Here is a 22,632-nt window from a genome sequence, read left to right as displayed (position 1 = left end):
CGGGGTGGGTATTCTGCGGACGCTTGGCGGTACCAGGGCGCGGGCCAGTGCAACAGAAGCGCATTCAGCAGTCTCGGGCGGATTCCCACGGCCACACGGCCGCGGCTGGTGGCTCGGCTGGCTCGGCGCGCACCGCGGCCGCGCGTCCGCACACCGGGTCAAAGTCCAGGCCCGGGAGCCCAGGAGGAGGCCAAGGGCGGAGACAAAGCCGCTGCTCCCGGAGCCAGCGAATCCGGCTGCGGCTGGGCCAGCACACAGGCTCCCGGGCGAGCACCGGCCGCTCCTTCCCGCACAGCAGCGCAGAGCGCGCAGCCCCGGGGCCTGCTGGGGCGCCTTCCCGGCAGCCTCACACGGCGCCCGCCGCGGGCAGCGTGAGGTGGCCGTGGTCGCCGGCGCGAGTGGCCGAGGCTGCGCGCCCCGCGGGCTGGCGTGCGCCGTGCCGCCGCCGGGAGGCCCAGGCCGGCCGGGAGCGCCGCCGCCGCCGCCGGGAGGCCCGGCCACCGCTCGCCGCGCTCCCTTTGAAGCGCGGGGCCCGCCCCAGCTCCGGGGGGTGACGGGGCAGAAGGGGCGGGCGCAGGCGGGCCGTGCACCGCCGCCCGCGCGCCGCCGCCGCCTCGCCATTCAGTCGCCCAACATGGCTGGAGCGCGGCGGAGGTGAGCCGGCCGCCCCCTGCCGCCCAGCCTGCTGCAGCCCGAGCGCCGCGACACCGGCGCCGCCTCAGCCCGAGGGCCCGGCCGCTGCTCGCCGCCGGCATGTGGGGCTCCGCGGACGAGAGCTCCGTGCGGGTGGCTGTCAGGTGAGCGGGACCTGCGTGGGCGGAGGGCGCGCGGCGACCTGGCCGGGGCTGAGTGAGGGGCGTCCGGCCGGAGCCGGCGGCTGGGGAAACTGAGGCAGCGGGGCACGCTTCCTCGGAACCCGCGGCGCCCTGTCGCCTGTGGAGGGCGAGCGCAGGTGACCGGCTGGCCCCGGCTGAGTGGGGTGAGGTGAGGGCGTCCGGACCCCTCACGGGGGAGATCCCACGCGCGGGGACTGTCGCCTCGGCGTGGCCGCACGGGCGGTCGCTGGTCCGGTTTGCCGGCGCAGTGTCTGATTATTTTAGAATCTGGCAGGGGCGCGCGGGCGGCGGCGGCCTCCCGAGGCCGAGACAAAGCCCGGGGCGCGCCGCTCCCGCGGGTCCCCGAGGCCGGGCGTCACGGGGACCGGGGACACCCCGGCGCGCGGACTCGGGCAGGGATCTGGCCCGTGCGGGGTGTGGCGCTGGGAATGGTGTTTTAGGGTCCGATTGCCACCTCCCATCGCCACCCAGGGGTGGGTCTGCCGGAGGAGGGGAGAGTCTTGAGTGAGAGGAAGGGTCCCCGGGTGACCGTGACCATCGGAGGCTGCAGAAGCATACAGTCGGTGTCTAATAGCGATATCGCACCTGCGTGGGCATGGGTCTTTCAATGACTGGTCTGTCACAGTGGGGCTTGGTGTCGTTTCAATGCCTGGCAAGGCCACTGACAGTTGTTGCTGGAAAATTGCAACATCATTGCGCTCCTGGAAACATGAATGAAGCTGCGGTGCTGTAGTGACGTGGGCTCGCCTGGCCTCGGCATTTACCGTTAATTTTTGCTCTTCATGGATGAACACGAGCTCTCCAACAAGAAATTAGGCCTTCCACTTGGGCTCTCTTCCTGAGAAATTATTTTAAGAATTCTATCCCGAAAGCGTGCCTGTGCTGGTTGTTACAAAGGGTGCTTCTTGATTGGGCACTGAAAGAGCAGTTTTAGACACTTTGTATCTTGAAGCTGTGGGAAGCATCAGCTGGAAGTCTTGTTTTCTTTTTTGGTTCCTTGTTTTAGGGAGGTGGAAATGACCTCCCACGGAGGTGACAGTTTTATGGCCCTTGAGAATCACCTGTTCACAAGCAGCTTTCCCGGCCTGCCTGCTGATAGCCTTGCATGTGTCAGGATCCCATGTGGGTGCTGCTTCGTGTCCCTGCAGCCCCACTTCCCATCCAGCTCCCTGCCTGTGGCGTGGGAAAGCAGTCAAGGATGGTCCAGAGCCTTGGGACCTTGTACCAGCGAGAGAGACCTGAAAGAAGCTCCTGGCTGCTGGCTCTGGATCGGCGAGGCTCCAGCCATTGCAGCCACTTGGGGAGTGAACAGAGGATTTTTCTGTCTCTCCTCTCTGTTAATCTGACTTTCTAATAGAATATAAATAATTCTTAAAAACAACAACCAGCCTGCTTGGTTATCTTAGGTGATTTCTGTTGGTTTGATTTGTGTCGCATTGCTGCTGCTCCCTCCCTTGTGGCCTTTGATTCGCATTGAGGATGGTGGGTTGAGAGCAGGGAGAGCAGTGGGAGCCAGGAAGGCCAGCAAGGGGCCGTTTTCTGAACAGATCTGGTCTGGAAGGTGAAGGCAGAACGTAATGTCTTAATAAGAACAGAGCACGGGCCTGTGAAAGAACCATTTTTCCAGATTGTGTGACCCCTCCAAGGTGTCCCAGGCTACCTGTTGACCATTCTGTTGGACGCAAAGTTCCTTCCAGTGGAGCTAGGTGGAACCAGGCTGAGCCTAGTGTAACTTTCCGTGGTGACTTTGGTTCTGGTGTGCTATGGGGTCTGGTTTTTTTGGGCAAAAGCTTCATAAAAACTTTGGTAGAACTTAGAAAACCACATAAGGAACATCTCATTTAGTGTGGGGATTTTTTTTTTAATTGAATGCATTGTTTTCTGAGCTAAAATTTCTCTATATAGGATAGAAATGCCATGTTTATGTAGCTCTGTAGTATTTTTGAGGTGCTTGGATGTGCCTTATTCCTTTATGATAGATGGTTGGTGAACATTTTACTGATTTTTTTTCTCCATCTCTGTTGTCACTACTTTTGACACAAAAATAGTGTTAACTGTTGGCCAGCTGTCAGGGTCAGTGCTGTGTGTTAAGATGTTTTACAACAAGTTAAAAATCTTGTTTACTCTTCATAGCAACTAATGAGCTAGATCCTATAATCATAATGTCCATTTTACAAATGAAACACAGAAAGATTTAAGTAAATTGCCTGAAGTCAGCTGGTTTCAAACGGCAGAACCGGAGTTCCAACCTAGACAGCTGACCCTCCAGCCAGCTTAGGTGAGAGGCAAGAGCCTGCTTTGCAGAGTCCTACTTAGCCGAAGGTCAGTTGCTTCTTCCTGTCTGGGCTCTAGTTCAGGTCCTGATGAATGGCTTTCATGGGGTATTCACACCCTGGCACTGCAAGAATAGACAGCGCTCATTAAAACAAGACCCGAGCTGAAGCCAGCTAAGACCTTTCCGGGTTGTCTTCCCAGTGTCCTCAATCCTGTCTTGCAGTCTGTGGCTGGCTTTGTCAGCAGGATAAATAAATCAACAAAAAATGTTGAATCTATACACAGAACCAACACAGGCATTTGACCTGCTTTTCCCTTCCGCGAATAGTGTAAGAGCAGGTGCCGGAGACTTGACTGCACGTGTGTAGATGCACACAGCATCTCGGAGGGGCTCGTGTCATTAGCTGTGGAAGCTGAGGAGCATGTGCAAGTCCGGGAGTCTGCTGTGGGTTTCTCTAAACAAGTACCGGGCCCCTACCAGGCTTTGGGAGGGAGGTTCAACAGGGAAGCTTCTCGTCCAGGGAGCAAGATTTGTATTCCGTTTTCAACAGTGCCTTTTGGCAGGGAATATTCAAGGTGTTCCGAGTGGTGACCTTTCGTTGTGGGAGTCTTAGTTATTATCCAGCCCTGTATGGATTTTGAGTTTTGGTGAAAACTACTAAGGAACCAAACTCGAAATTGTATTCGAGTGAATTTCAATGTAAAAGATTGGTCCTTGATTCAGTTACAGGAAACTTTTCCACATCCTTGGAAAAACTTGGTCATGTGGCTTTCCTTTTTCAGCTGTGAAGTTTATGAAATGTAATTACTGGTGCAGTATTTCCTATCAAGATTTTGTTCCACATTGACAGGTGGTACAAGTGTAATGTAAACACGAGATTCAAAGACTTAGAAAAGGCCTCACCTTTTTTTTTTTTTAAATTCTATATTGAAACAATATTTTTATTTCATTCTGGTATATGAAGTGTTGTTTAATTCATTTCATCTTTTGTGTGTGTGATCTAGAATGTGCTGGAAGAAACTTCCAAGGCACCTAGATGGTTCCCGTGGTGAGCGTTGCTGGAGAGTGCTTCTCTATAACCAGGTTAACGTGAGGATGAAGCACCAAATAAAGCTATTCACAGACGTGCTATCATTGATTGACCACTCATCAGCAAACGCCAGGATGACAGGTGTCTGCTCTTTGAGTGTACTCACATATCTACCAACAGACACGAACCCGCGTACACCTGCTTGCTCATAGCATTTTTCTCAAGGTGGACGGATGTAGACTGGCACCGAGTGGGGGCTCTGCATGGTTGTTGACGTTCCACAAAGTATGCTGGCTGTCATCCCGACATGCGCAGTGGGTTGTAGTGTCTGTGTCAGTCCTGTTATCGAGGTGTGTGGTATTGGACTCTCAGCTCCCAGAGATCGGGGGAATTCAACGCTTTGTATTCTCTCAGACATCATGAGAGGATGCCTCCTTTGCTCTTTCCCTACCTTTAAGTGCTGACGCAACAAGACTGTAACTTCTTCCTTTTCAGGAAATTTAGCTTGCAGAATATGTTGAAAGCTTGATGAAAATGGAGATACCCAAGGGACTTTGTGTTGGTGTCATTGTCTGTGTGTGGTGTCTGAACTTGCTTTGGGTTTGGCCTGTAACCTTGGCCTTGCGTTCGGATTAGCATGTGGTATGGTCTGATTTGCGTGTCGGTGTGCTGTGTCTTCACTGCCCTCAGCACTTACAGAAAATGCCGTTGCTCAGAAGGCTTGTGGGCTCTTTGGGCAGTTGGTATTAGGTCTGTTCTTGGCACCCGTGTGCAATGTGACCTCCTTGCTCTGCTCGTTTTCCCCACGCTGAGGCGGCAGCCGGGAGAGGGGAGCTGTGAGTACATGGCACGTGCTGGCTACTGGCAGGGGTAGCTGTTTGTCACTGTTGCTACCATGCTGCTCTTGTGTCAGTAGCGAGGGGTTGTTGTGACATCTCGAGTTTGTCCTGATAATGTGTTTACTTTGGGTACCCTTCTTACCAAAGAAGAAATGTTTAGGCTGTTGTGGCTCCTTTGCCCCATTCTTCTACTTTATGTTACAGTTCTCAGCAGTATTCTGGATGGACTGTCCCCACTTTTTGGAGGGAAAATGCCTGCTGGAGATATTGGGTGCTTGGGCAGGGTTTCTCAGTGAGGACCAGGACTGCAGTCCCGTGCAGGTTGCTGTTCTCGCGTGCACGTACTCTTTGACCATTTAAAATGTTTCTTTATTAATTTCAATGTGATAGATATTTTAAGCTGCAGTGCTAAAGACACATCTGAGGTAAATTAATTGAAATAATTAATATTGAAAAATGTGGGGGCAAGTAAATGATTTGGGAAATGTGTTTTTCAAAATTTTTGTATTTCATATGAAGTGGAGGAGAGGCAGAGGAAAGAGACAGATCGAGCCGTCTTCCATCTGCGGGCTCATCCCCCAAATGCAGTAGCTGAGACTGGGCCTGCCCACAGCCAGGAGCCAGGAATTCCATTTGGGTCGGGCACTTGGCTGGCGAGGCGCGCGCAAGTCCTTGAGCCATCACTTCCTCCCAGGTGGGAGCTGGGTCAGAAGCTGAGGTCGGACTCCTTCTGAGGAAATGCAGAATGCGATGTGGCATCCTAAGTGGTTGAATCTGATTTTGGTTTTATTTATGCCTTCTTCGCTTCTTACTGAAAATATTTTTTAATAAGCACTTAGTGTGCACCAAACTCTGTCCTATCACACTTTCTTTCAGCTTAGACCTAGCTGTATGTGCTGTTTGAATGCCCAAAATATGTGGGATTAAACATGAGATAGAATTAATAGCATGTGCTATAAATGAAGACTGATTGGTACAATGAAGTTTGTATCGTACTTTTCTCAAGTGCATTGTTTAATTTGGTTATTTTCTGGATTTTTGAACAAAAGCCTTGCTTCCAAATGTATTTCATAGATTGAACTCCAAAACATGCGTCAGTAGGATATTATTTATATCATGTTCTACTTGGTCTCATATCCACACCTCACTTACAGGTTTTCGTGTTTGCATTAGGGTCTAATGGAAATGAAAGCAAAAAAATGAAAGAGTTTGCAGATGGTGCAACTTGAAAGTCAGTGAATTAGCTTATTTACAAAATAGGAAGAGACATTTCTTCAGACATGTTTTATTAACGTAGCGTTTGTTATTTAGGACTTCGTGAAACGTCAGGTTTCATATTCAGTTATTATGCCTTGTGCTCTTGCCATCTCAACTGTTAATGGACTAATATTTTGATGCGTAATTATGGGGTAATGAGTGATGCACTGGAAATTCCAGTTTAGTGAAGCCACGGAAACTGAAATTGTCTTGGCAGCTAAGACCGTGATCTTTCCCATCTTCTACTTCTCATCCATTCGTATTCAAGGAAGTGGACTTGGAGTATGGGTTATTGTAGATGCTTTTCCCCACCTGTAAGATTCTGCCCTATCACTGGCTGTTTTTTTTTTGTCAAAATCAGACATGACCTGACATCTTCTGAGTTTGAGAATCAGAGAGGAAAGCACATCAATAAAAATAAAAATACAGGCCAGACAATGGACAGGGCTTCATCCACCCACCCTCCCGATGTCCTATTTAGTCAAAAGGCAGGGTAATAGAAGAAAAGGAAAGAGAAATAAACTTGTCTGCTCATTCACTCCCCAGATGCCTGTTGCAGACGAGCAGCTGGACCAGGCCGAAGCCAGGGCCTGAAATTCTATGTGGATCCCCCACACAGAATTGGGTGACAAGAGCCCAAACACTTGGGCTATGATCCACTGCCTTCCCAGGCCTGTTAGCAGGGAACTGCATTGAACATATAGTAGCTGGGACTCGAACTGACACTACAATATGGGAAGCCACTGTTGGCCTCCCAGGGTGGGGCTTAACCTGCTGCAACACAGCAGTGGACTCCTAATAACATGTCCTTCCTTCAAATCCTTGGACTTGTGTTATTCAGAATAAAGAAAAATTGTTTGTAGTTGTCTCTAAGTGCCTCCCTCTGCAACGAGGCTTTGCGAATTCTGTGTTTTGTCTTGGTTTCCCAGTGGACTCATTATGTAATCTTCTGTCAGCTCAGGCTTTATGTATTTATTTATTTTTTAAATATTCTTGCTTTGAAAGGCAGAGTGACAGAGAGCGAGAGAGGTGGGGGAGTGCTGGTTCACTGCTGATGTGCATGTTGCGGCTTGTAGCAAGCAGGCCAAACGCAGGAGCCATTTTATTTTGTCTTGCACATGGCGGGAGGGGCCGAGTCCTTGGGCTAAAACACTTACTACCTTCCCAGGTGCTTGAGCAGGAAGCTGGGTAGGAAGTGTGGGGGGACGGGAGCTGGCAGTCTGATGTGGACTCACCAGCAGCTGCTTAACCCCCTGTTCGACAATGTCTGCCTCCTCAGGCCTTATTGGAATTCAGTGATAGTGGAGCCGAGGGAACAATTTTCATGACAGCCTGCAATTGTTATGTGATATTTTTGAATGTTAAAGAACTATATTTGCTATTCTTCTGTTGTTTGAAATTACTGAAAATGCACAGATTAAAGGTGTATTTTTAAACCTCCCTATACGTATCGCCACGATGCTGAAGGCATGTGCTGATGGAGACTCTGGTTTCAAGGTGTCGGAGGCAACGGAGACCACGCCAGTTGAAGGAGTTCAACTCGACACTCACGCGCTGGCTTCACTCTGACAGTTCAAGCCCTCTTGCTGTGCGGCGCTGTGGAGTTTAGGACTTCATGTTCTGCTAGCAGACCTCCAGAGATAGAATATTTTTGTATTTGAAAAAAAAAAAAAAACTAAACCTGCGATTTTAGTTCCTGATGTGGTGTTGACTAGTTTAACTGGACATTGTGATGAACCCCGCCCCCAGCTCTGTCGCCTCTGCCTGGTGCCCTTCACTTGGTTTAGGAGTGTGTCTGTTCTAGGCACTGGGCCAGTGATTTTAACAGACGCGTCTCCAGGGTAAATACCGGAACCCCAGAAGGAGAAATCAAGGTCTAACAAAAAAAAAGTTAACTGTTTTCCACAGTTATATGTAATGCATTGATGCTTTATTTTTGCTTTTTTTAAAAAAGATTTCTTTTTATTGGGAAGGCAGATTTATAAAGAGAAGGAGAGACAGAGAGGGAGAATTTCCACCCACACGTTCACTCCCAAAATGGCCACAGTGGTTGCAGCTGAACCCGTCCAAAGATGGGAGCCAGGATCCTCTTTGGGATCACCCACATGGGTGCAGGGTCCCAAGCACTTGGACCGTCTTCTACTGCTTTCCCAAGTCAGAAGCAGGGAACTGGATGGGAAGTGGAGCGACTGGGGTACGAACTAGTGCCCTCATGGGACCCCAGTGCTTGGAGGTGGAGGATTAACTAGTCTTGCTAACACTCTGGTCCCACACTGATGCTTTAGCAACCACCGTGGAAATGAAATTTGTGTGGAGTCTAATTTGGAGGTAATTAAAAAATGTGCATTTATTTGAAAGAGTTACAGAGAAAAAGGAGAAAGAAAGAAGGTAAGAATGAAATGAAGAGGGAAGGAATGAGAGGAAAGGAGGGAAGAAGGAAAAGAGCAGAAAGAGTTTTCCATATTCTGGTCTTCAGGGCTAGGGCTGATGCAGCTAACACCAGGGTCAAGGAGCTTCTCTCACACGATGGCAGGGGCCCAAACTCCTGTGCTACCTTCTGCTTGGACCGTGGGCAGGGAGCTGAACCCGAAGTGGAGCAGCTGGGACACTGGCTGCTTCCCATCCTGGGATGCCGTGGTCAGCTAGCCTCTCAGTGGTGGTTTCACCTGCTAGCCGCAAGGCTGGTCCGCGGAGGTAATACAACCTTGTGTCAAATTCTAACCCTGAGATGTGTGACGGGGCCCTGCCATGAATTCCTAAGTTTTTTTTTTTTTTTTTTTTTTTTACTTTAAAAATTAAAGGATTGAAGCCCATTCCAGTGACAGCAGCCTTGCCTTGGGGCAGGTGGGGTGGAGGACAGGGTGGGGTGAAGCTCTGTGCAGTAGAGGCTAGAGACAGAAATTGGAGTGATTCAAACAGACCCGATTTTTAATATAATTCACTAGGTGTAAATGGTTTCTTAGCTTTGAATAACATCTGAACCCTTTTTATCCTTGTTTCAGAAGATAAAGAAAACACATTTGATTGTAATGGAGGCCTGTCATCCAATAGTTGTCCTAAATCCTATGCCAGACTTTTCCAGCTGCTCCCAGGTAGAGAAATGTCTACTTTTAGGGCCACCCACCCTCCCTGTATGATTCTTCTCTCTCTGCTTCTGAAATTCCAACTGGAGAGACATAAACAGAACTACGGTTTTGATCGTCTGCTTGACAATGTTTCTAAAACTTGAAGAATATTTACTTTTTTTTCTCCAGAGGGTAGTGCATGTTCGAAGGACATCAAGTTTTTTGACATGAAACAGACAGATACCTCAGTGTCCAGATTGGAGTGAAGGTCGTGACAGCTTTAGCCCCGGATTTAGTCTCCTGGGTGACTCTCCACCATCTGCTTCTTGCGTCAGAGGAAGGAGCCAAAAGGAATGGTGCCCCTGGGTGCCGGACAAGTGAGGGTCCCGCGTACAGCCAAGGGTGAAATGTTAGGGGCAACTCAAGGATTCTTCCCAGCGCTTGAGATCGCACGGAGCACAGCAGGACTGTCATTTTAAAAATAGGATCTGATATTATTTTTCACTTGGGAGAGCTGTGGCTGTCACTGACGGTCCCGTTGATCTGTGGATGTGCTGAACGCGTGTTTTGTTTGGTCTACATGCATCCAGATTATTGGGTTCCATTGTGTACTACTGGAATCATTTAGGCTGGAAATATGAAAGCCATTGAGCAGTCTGACATAACAGAGGGAACCCTGCATGGTAAATCAGGTATTGCCCTGCCCTACCCTGCCACAATCTTCTTATAGTTTAATAGAATCCACTATTTAATTTTTTTTTTCACATAGGGTTTTAAACTGGTGTGGCTTTTCGTGTTTTGTAAAGTTATCATCATATACTTTGTGAGATTAACCGTAGTTAAAGTGATATGACTTGCCACTGGATGTTTAGTGTAAGAATATGGTGACTTTTCTTTCTGATTGGCTGGCTCTGGTCTTTGAGATGGCTGTTGCCACATACTTTTGGCTTTGTCACATCTCTCTGATAGCAAGCTGCCAAACTACGCTGCTGACTGAAGAGGTTGTAAGAGGTAAACGTAATAATTGCACCAGAAATAACAAATAATATAGTAGTATAACTTTTATAATAAATTCACATCTCCTGCTTTTTTTCCTGGGCCTTAGCTCTCCTGCAGACATGTCTGTCCTACTCTGGTACAGCCATGTGAAGACTTAGCTGGGGATGCTTTGTTAGAAGACTGGTTCCTACTAGTGGGAAATAGATCTTGCAGTCTGGTGGTCTAAAAACAGATCATCTAATTTGATAAGGAAGTTATTCTTATTTGATTTTTTTCTATTAAGGAAGTGATGTGATCACATTAGGAAAAGTATCAGGACACAGATGAGAAAAGCAACCAATTATAGTTCACCGTTTTGACGTACTTCTTATTACTGTTTTTCCATAAGCATATACAGTTTTTAAAAATTACTGTAGTTAGCTTGTGAATTCCAATTGTTGCCTGATATTTACCGCTTTAGATTATAACAGAAAACATTTTCCATGTCTTTATATTAAGAAGGACATTTTGAGCAACATGTGTAATACTAGACAGTATCTGCTTTATTTCAATAATTCATTAGGATAAGTATTGTTTAAGAAGGACGTTAGACTTGCTTCTCTGAGTTATGATGTTGGTCGCATTTGCATTTCTGTTGAACACTGATTCTACTCCTGAGAACTTTCAGAAGGCTTTGGGAGAAGACTCATGCAGAATCTGTGACCAAGTGTTATGTTCTTGAAGATGCTTTACAGAAGACAGGTTGATGCTTCATTGTTACCACTCCCCCATGTCAGCATCAAGATGTGCTGTGTTAGGATAACATCTTATTATTCCAAGCCACTGAAGTCAATGAAACTGTTCTTCTGGGACAGTCCTAGACAAAGCCACAGGTCAATGAGTGGTGGATTTTACTCTGCCATGCCAAGTATCAGGTTTGTTTTACTGTGGCAAACTCATATGCTTGAAGGTCGTAACCTTCCCTCCAGTATCCTGTTTTATTTGTCTAGACCTAGCTTTCGTTTCAGACTTTGTCTCAGGATTTATTTCCCTTGCCCCATATCACCAAGCCCAAGCCCTTATTAAGTGAAGTTGTTGAAAGTCTCCTTCTGTGACGATGGGTACTTGTCTCCTTTCTGCAGACTGGGGTCTTCTTTAACTCTATGGCCCCTCGGAACCAGGTAGCACCAGATGGATTCCACTTGTATGTGTGCACGGGCGTTCTGGGAGGGCCCATTGTGTTTGAGACTAAAATCACCCATGATGACGAAGCTGCAGTTTTGAACCAGGACTGACATGAAATACACCTATGCTCACATATCCCAACACAAAATCCATTAAGGTGTTGAATGAATATGACCAATGTCATATACTATCTACTAGCATTAATCAACGAAGGATATTTGTTTTTCAATATCAGTTGATGAAAAAGATTCCCAAGCTGCTGCTCTGGTAGAGGAACCTTAAGAAAGGTGTATGACTTTGTAAAAAAAAAAAAAAAAAAGGAAAGTTGAAATGTGAAATCCTATTGATTGTCATTTTGACATGGAAATTTTTGGTCCTTTCTGAACTGTGCCTGCTTTTAAATTAACATGAAAACGGCTCTCACTGTGGCCTAGAAATATACGCTCACCAATAGCATGACTTCTTGCCTTTGAGAAAGCACCTGTTGATTGTATCCTGTGTGGGGCCAGGCCATGCTGCACCTGCTGTGTGCTCAGCACACGTCTGGCACTCCCAGCGCATCCCTTGTCTGTCTGTCCTTCACAGCACTTCCTTGGACAGTGGGATGGGAGGAAGAGTCCTTGGACTCCAGCAGCCTTCCTGGTTCTGCAGTTCTGTGCACCTGCAGCCCTGAGTGAAGCTCAGCGGCCATGAAGCTGTCTTACCTTGCTTGTCAGGGCACAGGGACACCTGCTTCGTCTCCCTTCTCTCTTTCTAGCTTTCCATCACCTGCCATGGCCTTTCCCGCACATTCTACCTCTTCCTTTTCATTTTGTCTTGCAGTGTGGCTTGTTGAAAGGAACATATCCTTTAGTGTCACACATGAGAACGTCAGGATAGCCACTTAACCTTTATGATCTCAGTTTGCTCTTCTATAAAATGGAGTTAATGCTTACCCTGTGGGGTTATTAGGGTTATAAGAAAGTGGTAAATGTCTTGTGCTTGGAGATGCTGGTCCTTGGTCTTAGTGTCTTACTTCTCTTCCTCCTTTGCTCTGTCGCTCTCTCCAGCCCTTTTATCTGTTTCTAACTATTTTCTCTTTCCAGGTTTTATCTGATGACTCTCCATACTTTGTTTTCAAATCAGTTCAAGGGAGGAATAATTTCTTTGCTGACCTCTTGTCTTTGAAATTCTACTTTTGTTTTTCTATGAAGAAAAACTAAGAGTACTAACATCATGTGGTTATAATTAATTGCATATTTATAAGAAAATATTTGAGAAAACCACCTGGCACAGAATAATCCTCAATTAATGTTAATTGGGACTGACTTATAAAATTGTATTTCTTCTAAGATTTATTTTTATTTATTGGAAAGGCAGAGTTATAGAGCAAGAGAGAGACTTGAGAAAGAGACAGAGATCTTGGACCCACTGGTTTCATTCTCAAATTGCTCCATGTCTGAGGCCATGCAAGGTGAAGTCGAGGACCCGCAGTTTCTTCTGGATCTCCCGGTGGGTGCTGGGGACCCAGTACCTGGGCCACCCTGTGCTGCTTTCCCTGTGCGTTAGCAGGGAGCATCTGGGCCTGGCATGGAGCAGCCCCGTTAGGAACCAGCACTCATGTGGGGAGCTGGCGTTGCAGGCCATGGCTTCACGCGCTACACCGTAATTCTGGTTCTGCAAGGAATCTGTTTCACAGAGATTCAAGGTTTTACTTGGACTCTGTTTTTAAAATTTATTATGCCTTTCTCTAATGATGAAGAAAAAGGATGATGACAATGCATTTGCAATAAAAATCACCAGCTGAACTGTTAGCACTGCATTATGTGGCACAATGATGTTTGGGTTTGTTCTTTGAAATGAATATGGTGGGCTGTGAAAATCAAGCCTGAGATGGTGTGCTTCCTTGCTAAGTTTGAATAAAATGTTTTTCTAATCTTTGTCCTTTAGTGGTGTGTATATTAATGCAATTAGATTTCTTTGTTATTTATCTTTAAGGACATAAGGGGTTACTTATTGATTTACCTGGCAAGGTGAGTCGACTGGCGTGTTAATCCTTAAGCCTTTTAAATGTATTGCTTAGTATGTCATTAACCCAGGCACACCTTCACGTATATCAACAAGACTTTTATTGAAACGATAGACGTGATCACACACACACCCATAGACTTTATAATCTCATTGCTTCCATGCAGAATGATTAATTTGAAGTGACTTTTGAAGAATGACGGGAGTGACAAAATTATTTTGTTAACATAAATAAAAGACAGATTTGGGGCGCGTATGTTCAGTCCAATGGCTAAAATGTCTGCATTGTTCCACCACAGTGCAGGGTTCCACCCCGACCTCAGCGTGCTGCTCGTTTAGACCCCAGGAGGCAGGGGAACAGCTCAGCACTTGGACTTCTCCACCCACCTGGGAGAGCTGTGTTGAACTCTCAGAACCTGGTTCTGGCCCTGACCCAAAACCACAATTGCAGATGTTTAGGGAGTGAATGAGGTGATGGCAGCTTATGATGGCTGGCTGTCCTTTCTCTGTACCTCTCTGCTTCTCAAAATAAGAAAAAGAAATATATATATATATACACTGGGCCTGGCATGATGGCTCAATTGGCTATTCTTCCCCTTACAGGTGCCGGGATCCTATGGGTAGCGGTTCATACCCTGATTCCTCCACTTTCCATCCAATTCCCTTCTATAATCTGGAAAAGTAATGGAGGATGGCCCAAAGATTTGGGATCCTGTATCCTCATGGGAGACTGGAAGAGGCTCTGGCTCCTGGCTTCAGATTGGCTTGGCTCTGGCTGTAGTAGTTGTTTATGGGAGTAAACCAGTGTGTGGAAGATCTTTCTGTCTCTCCTTCTCTCTGTAAATCTGCCTTTCCAATAAAAAATAAATGTTTAAAGAAAAGCAATGTATTAATCATGCCTTTCTCTGTGCCATCATGATGTAAATAATTTGTTTTTAATTTTTTTACCATGCTAAATGTAAAAACGTAAGTAATTGTGACTGTTTCTTTTTTTTAAAGATTTATTTTTATTTTTATTGGAAAGTCAGATATACAGAGAGGAGAGATAGAGAAGATCTTCCATCACTTCCCAAGTAGCTGTAACAGCTGGAGCTGAGCTGAACCAAAGCCAGGAACCAGGAGCCTCTCTTGGGTCTCTCATGTGGGTGCAGGGTCCCAAGGCCTTGGCCCTCCTGCGGTGCTTTCCCAGGCCACAAGCAGGGAGCCTGATGGGAAGCGGGGCCGCTGTGATTAGCACTGGGATCCCAGTATGTGCAAGGTGAGGACTTAAGCCACTAGGCTACTGTGCTAGGCCCTCTTGGTTTCTTTTTAAAAGATTTGTTTATTTTTATTGGAAAGCCAGATTTACAGAGAGAAGGAGAGACAGAAAAATCTTCTGTATGCTTATTTACTCCCTAAATGGCTGCAATGGCCGGAGATGTGCCAATCTGAAGCCAGGAACCAGTAGCTTCTTCTGGGTCTCCTATAGAGGTGCAGGGTCCCAAGGCTTTGGGCCATCCTCTACTTTTTTTCTGCACCATAAACAGGGAGCTGGATAGGAAGTGGGACAGTTGGGACATGAACCATGCCCGTATGAAGTCCTGGCACTAGAAAGTGGAGGATCAGCCGATTCAGTCATCATGCTGGACCCTGACTCTGTTTCTTAGGACATTACTCCATGACTGCATCTTTGTTGTTTTTGTATTATTAACCACTGAAGATTTTGACAGATGATCAGTTTTGTTTCTGTTGAAAACCACACTTCTGAATGATAAAAGATCCACAAATGAAGTCTGAAACTCAAATAATCATGACAAAAAAGCTTTTAAACCTGTGTGGAACAGAAATACGAGTTGTTAAATAAATGGACTTCTCTGTGCCTTTGCAAATTGGTTTATTATAAATGATACTCTGTGCTGACACACGGACCTAGAATAGGAGTGTTGGAAGATTGAGTGGACTCTTGAACATGACTCATAAAGTCCTATTTTCTGTATAGACGAGCAAGACAGTCACACATAAGCTATTGAAGTAATGACGGCAGTGGCAGAAGCAGTCCTGTGATCAGTGAATCCTTCGTCATTGAGGATGATTAAATTCTCTGTCCTCAGAACACAGAACTGACGCTGCATGTTTGAGTCGCTTTCTGCACCTCCTGCTGAGAACCAGACTGTCTGATCACTTCAACAACAAAATACTCAATGCCTGTAACTTCTGCTTACAAAATAAGTCATCGTTGTGCTCTCTTTTGAGCAACCAATACATTTTTTTTGCAAAGCATGTAATTTTTCTTTTTACAATTCAGCTTTTAAAAATGAGCTTTGATAGTAAAGGCAGTACTGTTAGACTTTGAGTTGAAATGTCTTCTGTTCCACTGACTCAGTGTTTTAAATGTGGTGCCTGGAAACTAAAGCGACACCTCTGTGACTCAGGGTCTCTTTGTGGAGTAGACAGTACTTGTACCGAGGACACTGCAGGCTCTGTTAAAAGTGTCGCTAGCAAGATGCAAAAAGAAAGTAGTCTGAACTCATTGTGCTCCTGGCAGAAGTTATGAAGCAAGGGTATTCTTAAGAGAGTTTGTAAAGCTCATAAGTAGTTTCCATCAAGTTCAGTTCAGCTCAGATCAAGTCAGCGTGCTTCAGTTTAGTTTGTTAGTTCATAAGCCACATCCTGGTGGGGTGCGCTCAACAGACTTTGCAAGGAAATGCAAGGTGAGTTGGTGTTGGGTTTTGTGCTTGAAGTACACAGGCCTGTTGAGAGGGTCTTGTCTGCACATTGGGAATCCGGTGTCATTTTTTATGAAATGACTTCTTTTCAGCCATTTGCTAAGACAGAAAAGTGTAGCTTCCTGCTTTTTCAAAATAGTGCAGTAAATATCTCTTGGTAATTTAAGTCCCATCACATCTGTGATTTCCTAATGTTTAACATAGCTGTGTGTGTTTTTTTTAATTTTTCTTTTTTTCTGCTCTGTAGTTAACTTACTCTGTTTTCTAATTTCCATGCTCATTCTGTTTTTTGAACTCTGTCCAAGAGTTTTATCCTGCTTTTAATAGGTGTGCTACTTGCTGAGATTTATGACGGCTGATTGTCTGCATGTACAAGGATGTCAGCATACACATGTGTACATGTGGTCACTTACACACGTGTTGTTTTCCACACAGTTTTTTTTTACTAACATTCACCATGGCGAGACTGGATCTGAGTGAGGTAGGAAGACTATGGAAATGTCCTAAAATATTGCATTATTTTGAACACCGTAGGAAATTTTTGTGACTGTGTCTTTTTCCTATATATTCATTTCATCCTCGCCAGTGTCATTTGGGTATCAGGCTATTTTTTTTTCTCAGTAGATGCGGTCTGCTTTGTTACTCAGAAACTCAAGGACAGTGGATAGTCAACACTTGTTGTTGGTGACGGTCTGTTGCTGAGTCTTGCATAAACCTCTTGGTGGCCTTGACAGCTGCATGATTTAGTCTCTGGATTCTGGTAGAGGTTCCTGTCTGGGTAAAGTGGCGGAGCATGATGTCTTAAGAGAAGGTGGACTTTGATCTCAATAGTCTTGTATGAACTTGACTCCGTTCCCAGTTGTAGATTGCCGAATTGCTCATTCTGTCTGAGGCTTTAGCTTCCTCAATCATGAAAACATACTAAAGAGTATGCTTCATAGAATGGCTTCCTCCTAAGGATGCATTTCCTGACCACCATATTCTCAACATCGTTGCCCCATATACCAATGTAGGCTTTTTATAGACTGTTTTTGAGGCTGTTGTCTTGAGTGTAGCTGTGTGTTTTGTCCTGTAATGATAGATGAAATATTTAAGAGCAAGGACACACTCTTTTTTTTTTTTTTTCATCTTTTTCCTTTGAAGTCAAGTGTTTAACACATCAACAGCATGTCAGCTCTGGTCTCTACCACCACATCATTCTTCTGCTTGTTCTCATGGAGGCTGCCTAGTCCGTCCGTCTGAAAATGTCCGACTGCCACTGATGTGCCAGGAAGGGTGTTGTGGGTGTCAAGGATGTGGATATGAGCATGACAGAAGTTTCCACCCACAAGGAGCTAACACTGAATGAGGACAGAGAAAGTCTACAATAAAAAAATTAGGAGCTGATATGTAGAGTGTATATCTTGGACTTCGTTTTGATTTTTGTGGAAAGGCAGGGATGTGACATGATTTGACTTAGATTTTAGAAAGAACACTGGCCTACGGCCATACCACCCTGAACGCGCCCGATCTCGTCTGATCTCGGAAGAAAGAACACTGGTTGCTCCGTGCAAGAGGAACTTCTACTGTAAGGACTAAATCTGCAGATGAGGGGCTGGTGAGAAAGCTAATATTGTGTTCCTGGATAGAGATGGTGAAAAAGCAGTATAAGTGGTGAAAACAGTTGATTTGTGGTGATAGAACTGTTAGCACTGTTAAAGGGTGTGATAAAGTGAGAAGAATCAAGTAGATTCATAGGCTTGGGCTTTGAGGGGGTGGGAGCAATAGTTGTTCTCTGTGGTGAGGAGCTTGTGCATGTTAGATGGACATCTTCTTTAAGATGCCAAGCAGTGATTGAATATGTGACTTTGGATCTCAGCAACGATGTCTGATTTGAAGATGCACTTCTAAGAGCCAGCAGCGTTTAGGTGGCTGGGTGTGTTCACCCAGGAAGACAGAAAATTGCAGGTTTGTGGGACAGGAGCTCTGAGTCACTCAGAAGTTGAGAGCCGTGGAAATGTCCAGCCAGGGAGACTGGATAGGTATGGTCAATAGGAAGGCAAGAAAAAGTGGGAAAAAGAGAGTGCTGGTTTCTCCCGCAAAGGATGAAGGGGGAAAGGGCTGGCCACAGCAGCTTTGTACAGTGGCTATGCCCGAGCCGTTTCTGCGAAGTGTTGTATCAGACCTGGCGATTGCAGCCCTCTGGGGGAGATCAGTGGATGAAAAGTCTCTCTCTTTTCCTCTCTGCCTCTATAATTCTGCCTTTAAAAAAAATAAAATCAACCTTGAAATTTTTTGAGGTGTCTCATGATTCCAGTGAGAGAGATAAAAGGAAAATTTATTTTATTTTGGTGTAGTGGGATACCATTTTATTACTGTATCCTATTTGACAGTGTTGGGTGAACATACTATCAGCGACTTTATCTCTGTTCTTGAAAGTCAAAATTGTCTTACTTCTCATCATTTGATATCGTGAAAACGACTGCTTTGATTACAAAATCTGGGCCAATACTAGTGATATTAAAAGGAAGATGGGCATAATAGTAAACATTTTCATGTGTTTTTATAAGACCATTTCACACTATTTTTTTTTCTGACTGCAGAGGTATTATCTGTTTATTTTGAAAGTATGTAAGAATTTTCTCACTGAAATATAAAGCATGTTATTTCTGCTTATTATGTTTTTATACAACCTAATACCATTTAAGTAATGTAACAAAATCGAATCCTCCTGATTATTCTTTCATGTTTTGTTTCCCTTCATTGTTTTCCAAGAGCTTCCCCCTAAGTCCATGTTTTCTAACTACTTTCCTGCAGCCTGTCGTTTAGTGGGCTGAATTTGATGGGCTGCAGCTAGGAAACCTTGTTTTGTGCTTTGGTCAGGAGTTGACTGATTTTTCTTTTGAACCTCTAGGGTAGATCTCAGTATTCTCAGGTTACTTTTAGTCACAAAGATGCTTTGATTTTAAGAATTAGAACACTGCCTGGTTTAAACTCCAGTCAGCCTCGTCTTTTCAGCTGGTTGGCTCTACCAGGAGACTGCACCTGTTGTGGGAAGGAGACGGGACCAATCCCGTTGCATGGCCTGTTTGGGCTCTGCTGTCTGCTCTTCCTTCCCAGGTCCCTGTGCTGCCTGCCCGTGGGCTTTCCAAGGAGTTGGTGCAGAGCTTTAAAGAGCAGGCCTTGCTTCCACTCTCGCCCCTTGTTGTCCCTAACTGGCCCTGTGCCTCCTGGCTGCCTCTGAGGCTGCCCGCTCTGTCTGGTCTCTGAGGCGGGCCCTGGCTTCTTCGCCTCCATCTCCTGCTGTGCTCATAGCTTCCTACACTAAGTGCCCTTTTGCCCCCAGAGTCTGCTTTCCTGGGAAAAATTCCAATGACGTGGCTTATTTTAGACCACTTTCCCTTTCACCCCCTGTAGCTCAGAGTGGTCCGACATACCTGTGTCTTGTTCCGTGGCAAACTTGTGACTGGCTGAGTGACAGCCCTCTCCGCTTTACATTCTTACCTGTTTAGACTTCATCAGGTGAGGGGCAGGTTCTGCAGCTCTGTGTTTTTATGGCTGGAAGACATGTGTGAGGCTTCCCTCGAGGTGGGTCCTGGGGCACAGGCCTGACCTCTGGAAGGGCCGCCTGAGACCGGAAAGTCGGAGTTCTGCAGCACTGGGATGCCAGGGTCCTCTTTTGCAGCTCTTCCACCTCTGTTAGTTGAGAAAACCTTGGGGCTCCCCTGCATCTGGCTTGCTCATTGAAATACTAACATCCTCCGAGGGGAGAGAAAAACACAGTGCTTTAACCTTATTTTACATAGCCGCAGGGCGGGCGATCAGGGCTGGTGGCGGACAGGCCAGTTTGGCCACTTGGTCTTAGATCTTGTGAGGATGGTGGCTCTACTTGAAGCTTATGCTTGGTCTTATAAGACAACCATAAAGTCCCATTCTTGTTGGCCTTTTATTGTGTGAGTTAAGAAGTGAGGGGATCCCATGATGTTGCTTGTTTGTTTAGAATGTTCCCTTAAGTTGTCATTCTAATGGGCGGGCATCGCCACAGGAATGGAGGGTTGGAATACCTGGGTTTGCTTTAGGCTAATTGCATTTTTTCTCTTGGTTTTATCTACATAATCTTTTCTAAGATTCCCTCTGGCTTTAAAGTGTATTGGTGAGTTTTCAAGGCATCCTATACAGCTCTTGGAATGTGCATCGACTGCTCACAGCTTTCAGAGTAGAGCTGGGATCCACCAAGCATTCCATGTCTCACTGGTCCATTCCATTCATTCATTTCTCCATGATTTAACTCATGTGACACTATTCTGTATGAATCCAGCCATTACACAGAATTGAATTCCAAACTAGATATTGCACTTCCTCTCTGCAGTTGAATAGATAGCAGATAAAATAGGGAATGTTCTAGCTACTGTTCCTGATATAGAGTAGCTGCTAAAGAGATGTGAACTCGTCCTTGAAGCAAAGGTCAGTTCAGCCATTTGACCATATCCTGGCCGCTGCACTAACTGTGTCCTATTCATGCTAAAATCATACAGCATCATCACTTATCCTGGAAAGAAAGAACCTTGCTCCTGTTGCAAAGGTCTGCCTTCCTGTTGCTGACGTGGCTGTAGGTGCATCAGTGTCTGCTTCGTATTCATTGTCTGTATGACAACAATCAGTGGTTTTTCCACTTGCTTCTTGTTGAATTCTTTCTTTAGTGGTGGATTAAGTTTGTGATCATAAAGCATGTTGAAAGTATGTCATTGTAAAAATTAAAAGAAAGAAGGGGGAAGAATGGAGGGAGGGAGGAAGGGTAGGATGCAAAGTATTATTCTCTGGAATCCGTATTTATGTAATACATGAAATTTGTCTTCACTATATACATTTGGGAATATATTTAAGAAGTCACTTCATGTATTTGGATTACTCCTGCAGACTTACTAGCTGGGAGATCTGAAAACTGTTCCTCGCTGTCTGTTCAGGTACAGGTTAGAATGCTGGTCTGTCTCCAGCTGCCCTTTGTTCGTTTAGGTGACAAGCTGGATTCCTACTAACAGTTGAGGTGGTAGAGCTTGCTCTGCCATTTTGAAGATTGTAGACATGTTGTTACTGTCTTCTGTTTAAATACGTTTCCCCATTCCTTAGGTTTTATATTATCTAGTACCCCATCACAGTGTCGTTTGTAAGCATGTGGACAGGTAGGCTGTGACCGTTCCCACAGAGAGCAAACCATCCTTCCAGAATGAAAAGGAATGTTCTGGCCTTCCTGAAACTTACCAGTTAGTAAGAAAAAGAAAACAGCTCTTCCCTTATCTGTTACATTGTAACTTACCCCTTCCTGCTTAAAGTAACTACTTAATACATGTTCTTTTCTGTTTCCTAAGGTCAATAGCAATTTAGTAAAATCTAAAAAGCTACAGTTGCCAATATCTTTAACATTTGAAAATATGACTGCACTGAATAAACTTGTATCCACTTGAGAGACTGTTCTGTCCCATTCCCAAGACTTTGCTATCGTAAGATTCTGTGTTTATACATTTTCAAGGTTATTTTTTCAGTTTAGAATTGTAATATATTTTATCACTACCTTACCACTATCTTCTTTTTTTTTTAAAGATTTATTTTCTTGAAAGAGAGATAGATAGCTGTTCCGTCTGCTGGCTTACTCCTCAAGTGATTGTAACAGCAAAAGCCCGGCTGATCGGAAGCTGGGAGCCAGGAGTTTTTTGGGGGGACTCCCACATAGTTTCAGGGGCCACTAGGGACTTAGGCCATCCTCCTTGGCTTTCCTAGGTCACAAGTAGGGAGCTGATTGCAAGTGGAGCAGCTGGGACTCCAAACTAGTGCCCGTCTGGGATGCTGGCACCATAGGCAGAGGATTAGAGTGCTATGCCATCATGCTGGCCCCTTAACTCTGTGTCTTTTGATTTTTGTATTTTAAAATGTCCTTTTTCATGTATTCCTGGTTGCTTCCAAATCCAGCTGTTTTTTTCTCTCTCATGTGTTACATTTCTTATTTTTCTCGCTCCATCACTGGCCATTCACGTTGCCTTTCAGTCTAGCACAGGTCTTCATTGTTTCATGAGGGCCTGGTGCAGAGCGGGGGGTACATCCCTTAGTTTTCTTAGTTGAATCTTCTAATCAGGTGATGTCACATACAGATGCCAACATAGAAAATGAGAGTGTCGGAGGCTAGGATCTAGAGCCCTGTCTGCTGACTTCCAGTCATGCCCTTGCTGTTTTCCCTGTGCCTTGTCTTGCAGTCTCTGCCATTCCTTGTTAATGGCTGTTAGAGGTTTCTTTCCTGAAGTTTCACTTTGAACACGTCTCTGCCGATCCCTTTGTTTTCTTGTGTCTGTGTGTCTGCATCCTTCGAAGTTAGTCACCTGACACAGGTGTATCATGGCCCCAGCCTCCAGGGCAGAGCCTGTTCAGCAGCAGGCCAGCCTGAGCTCTGAGGGCTCAGAAGGTGGACATGCTCTAGTTTGTCTTTT

At 45.6% G+C, this 22,632-nt stretch overlaps 1 protein-coding gene across 2 annotated transcripts in view; it reads left to right on the top strand.

Annotated features, from left to right (window-relative positions):
- Window positions 1-618: 618 nt before the first annotated feature.
- Window positions 619-22,632, top strand: part of KIF21A (kinesin family member 21A) — a 120,789-nt gene continuing 98,775 nt past the window's right edge. Inside the window, exon 1 of one of the 2 annotated variants that reach the window (XM_040978882.1) lies at window positions 619-797. In XM_040978882.1, the coding sequence (XP_040834816.1) occupies window positions 754-797 (44 nt within the window). In that variant the 5' untranslated portion in view covers window positions 619-753. The remainder of the gene's footprint in view (window positions 798-22,632) is intronic. The other variant, XM_040978880.1, reaches the window with a different exon arrangement.

The sequence above is a fragment of the Ochotona curzoniae genome, unplaced genomic scaffold (assembly GCF_017591425.1).
Source record: "Ochotona curzoniae isolate NIBS_2020 unplaced genomic scaffold, NIBS_Ocur_1.0 contig_2927, whole genome shotgun sequence".
Taxonomy (NCBI): Eukaryota; Metazoa; Chordata; class Mammalia; order Lagomorpha; family Ochotonidae; genus Ochotona; species Ochotona curzoniae.
The sequence above is the reverse complement of the archived record's forward strand: the minus strand, read 5'-3'. Positions and strand labels throughout refer to the sequence as shown.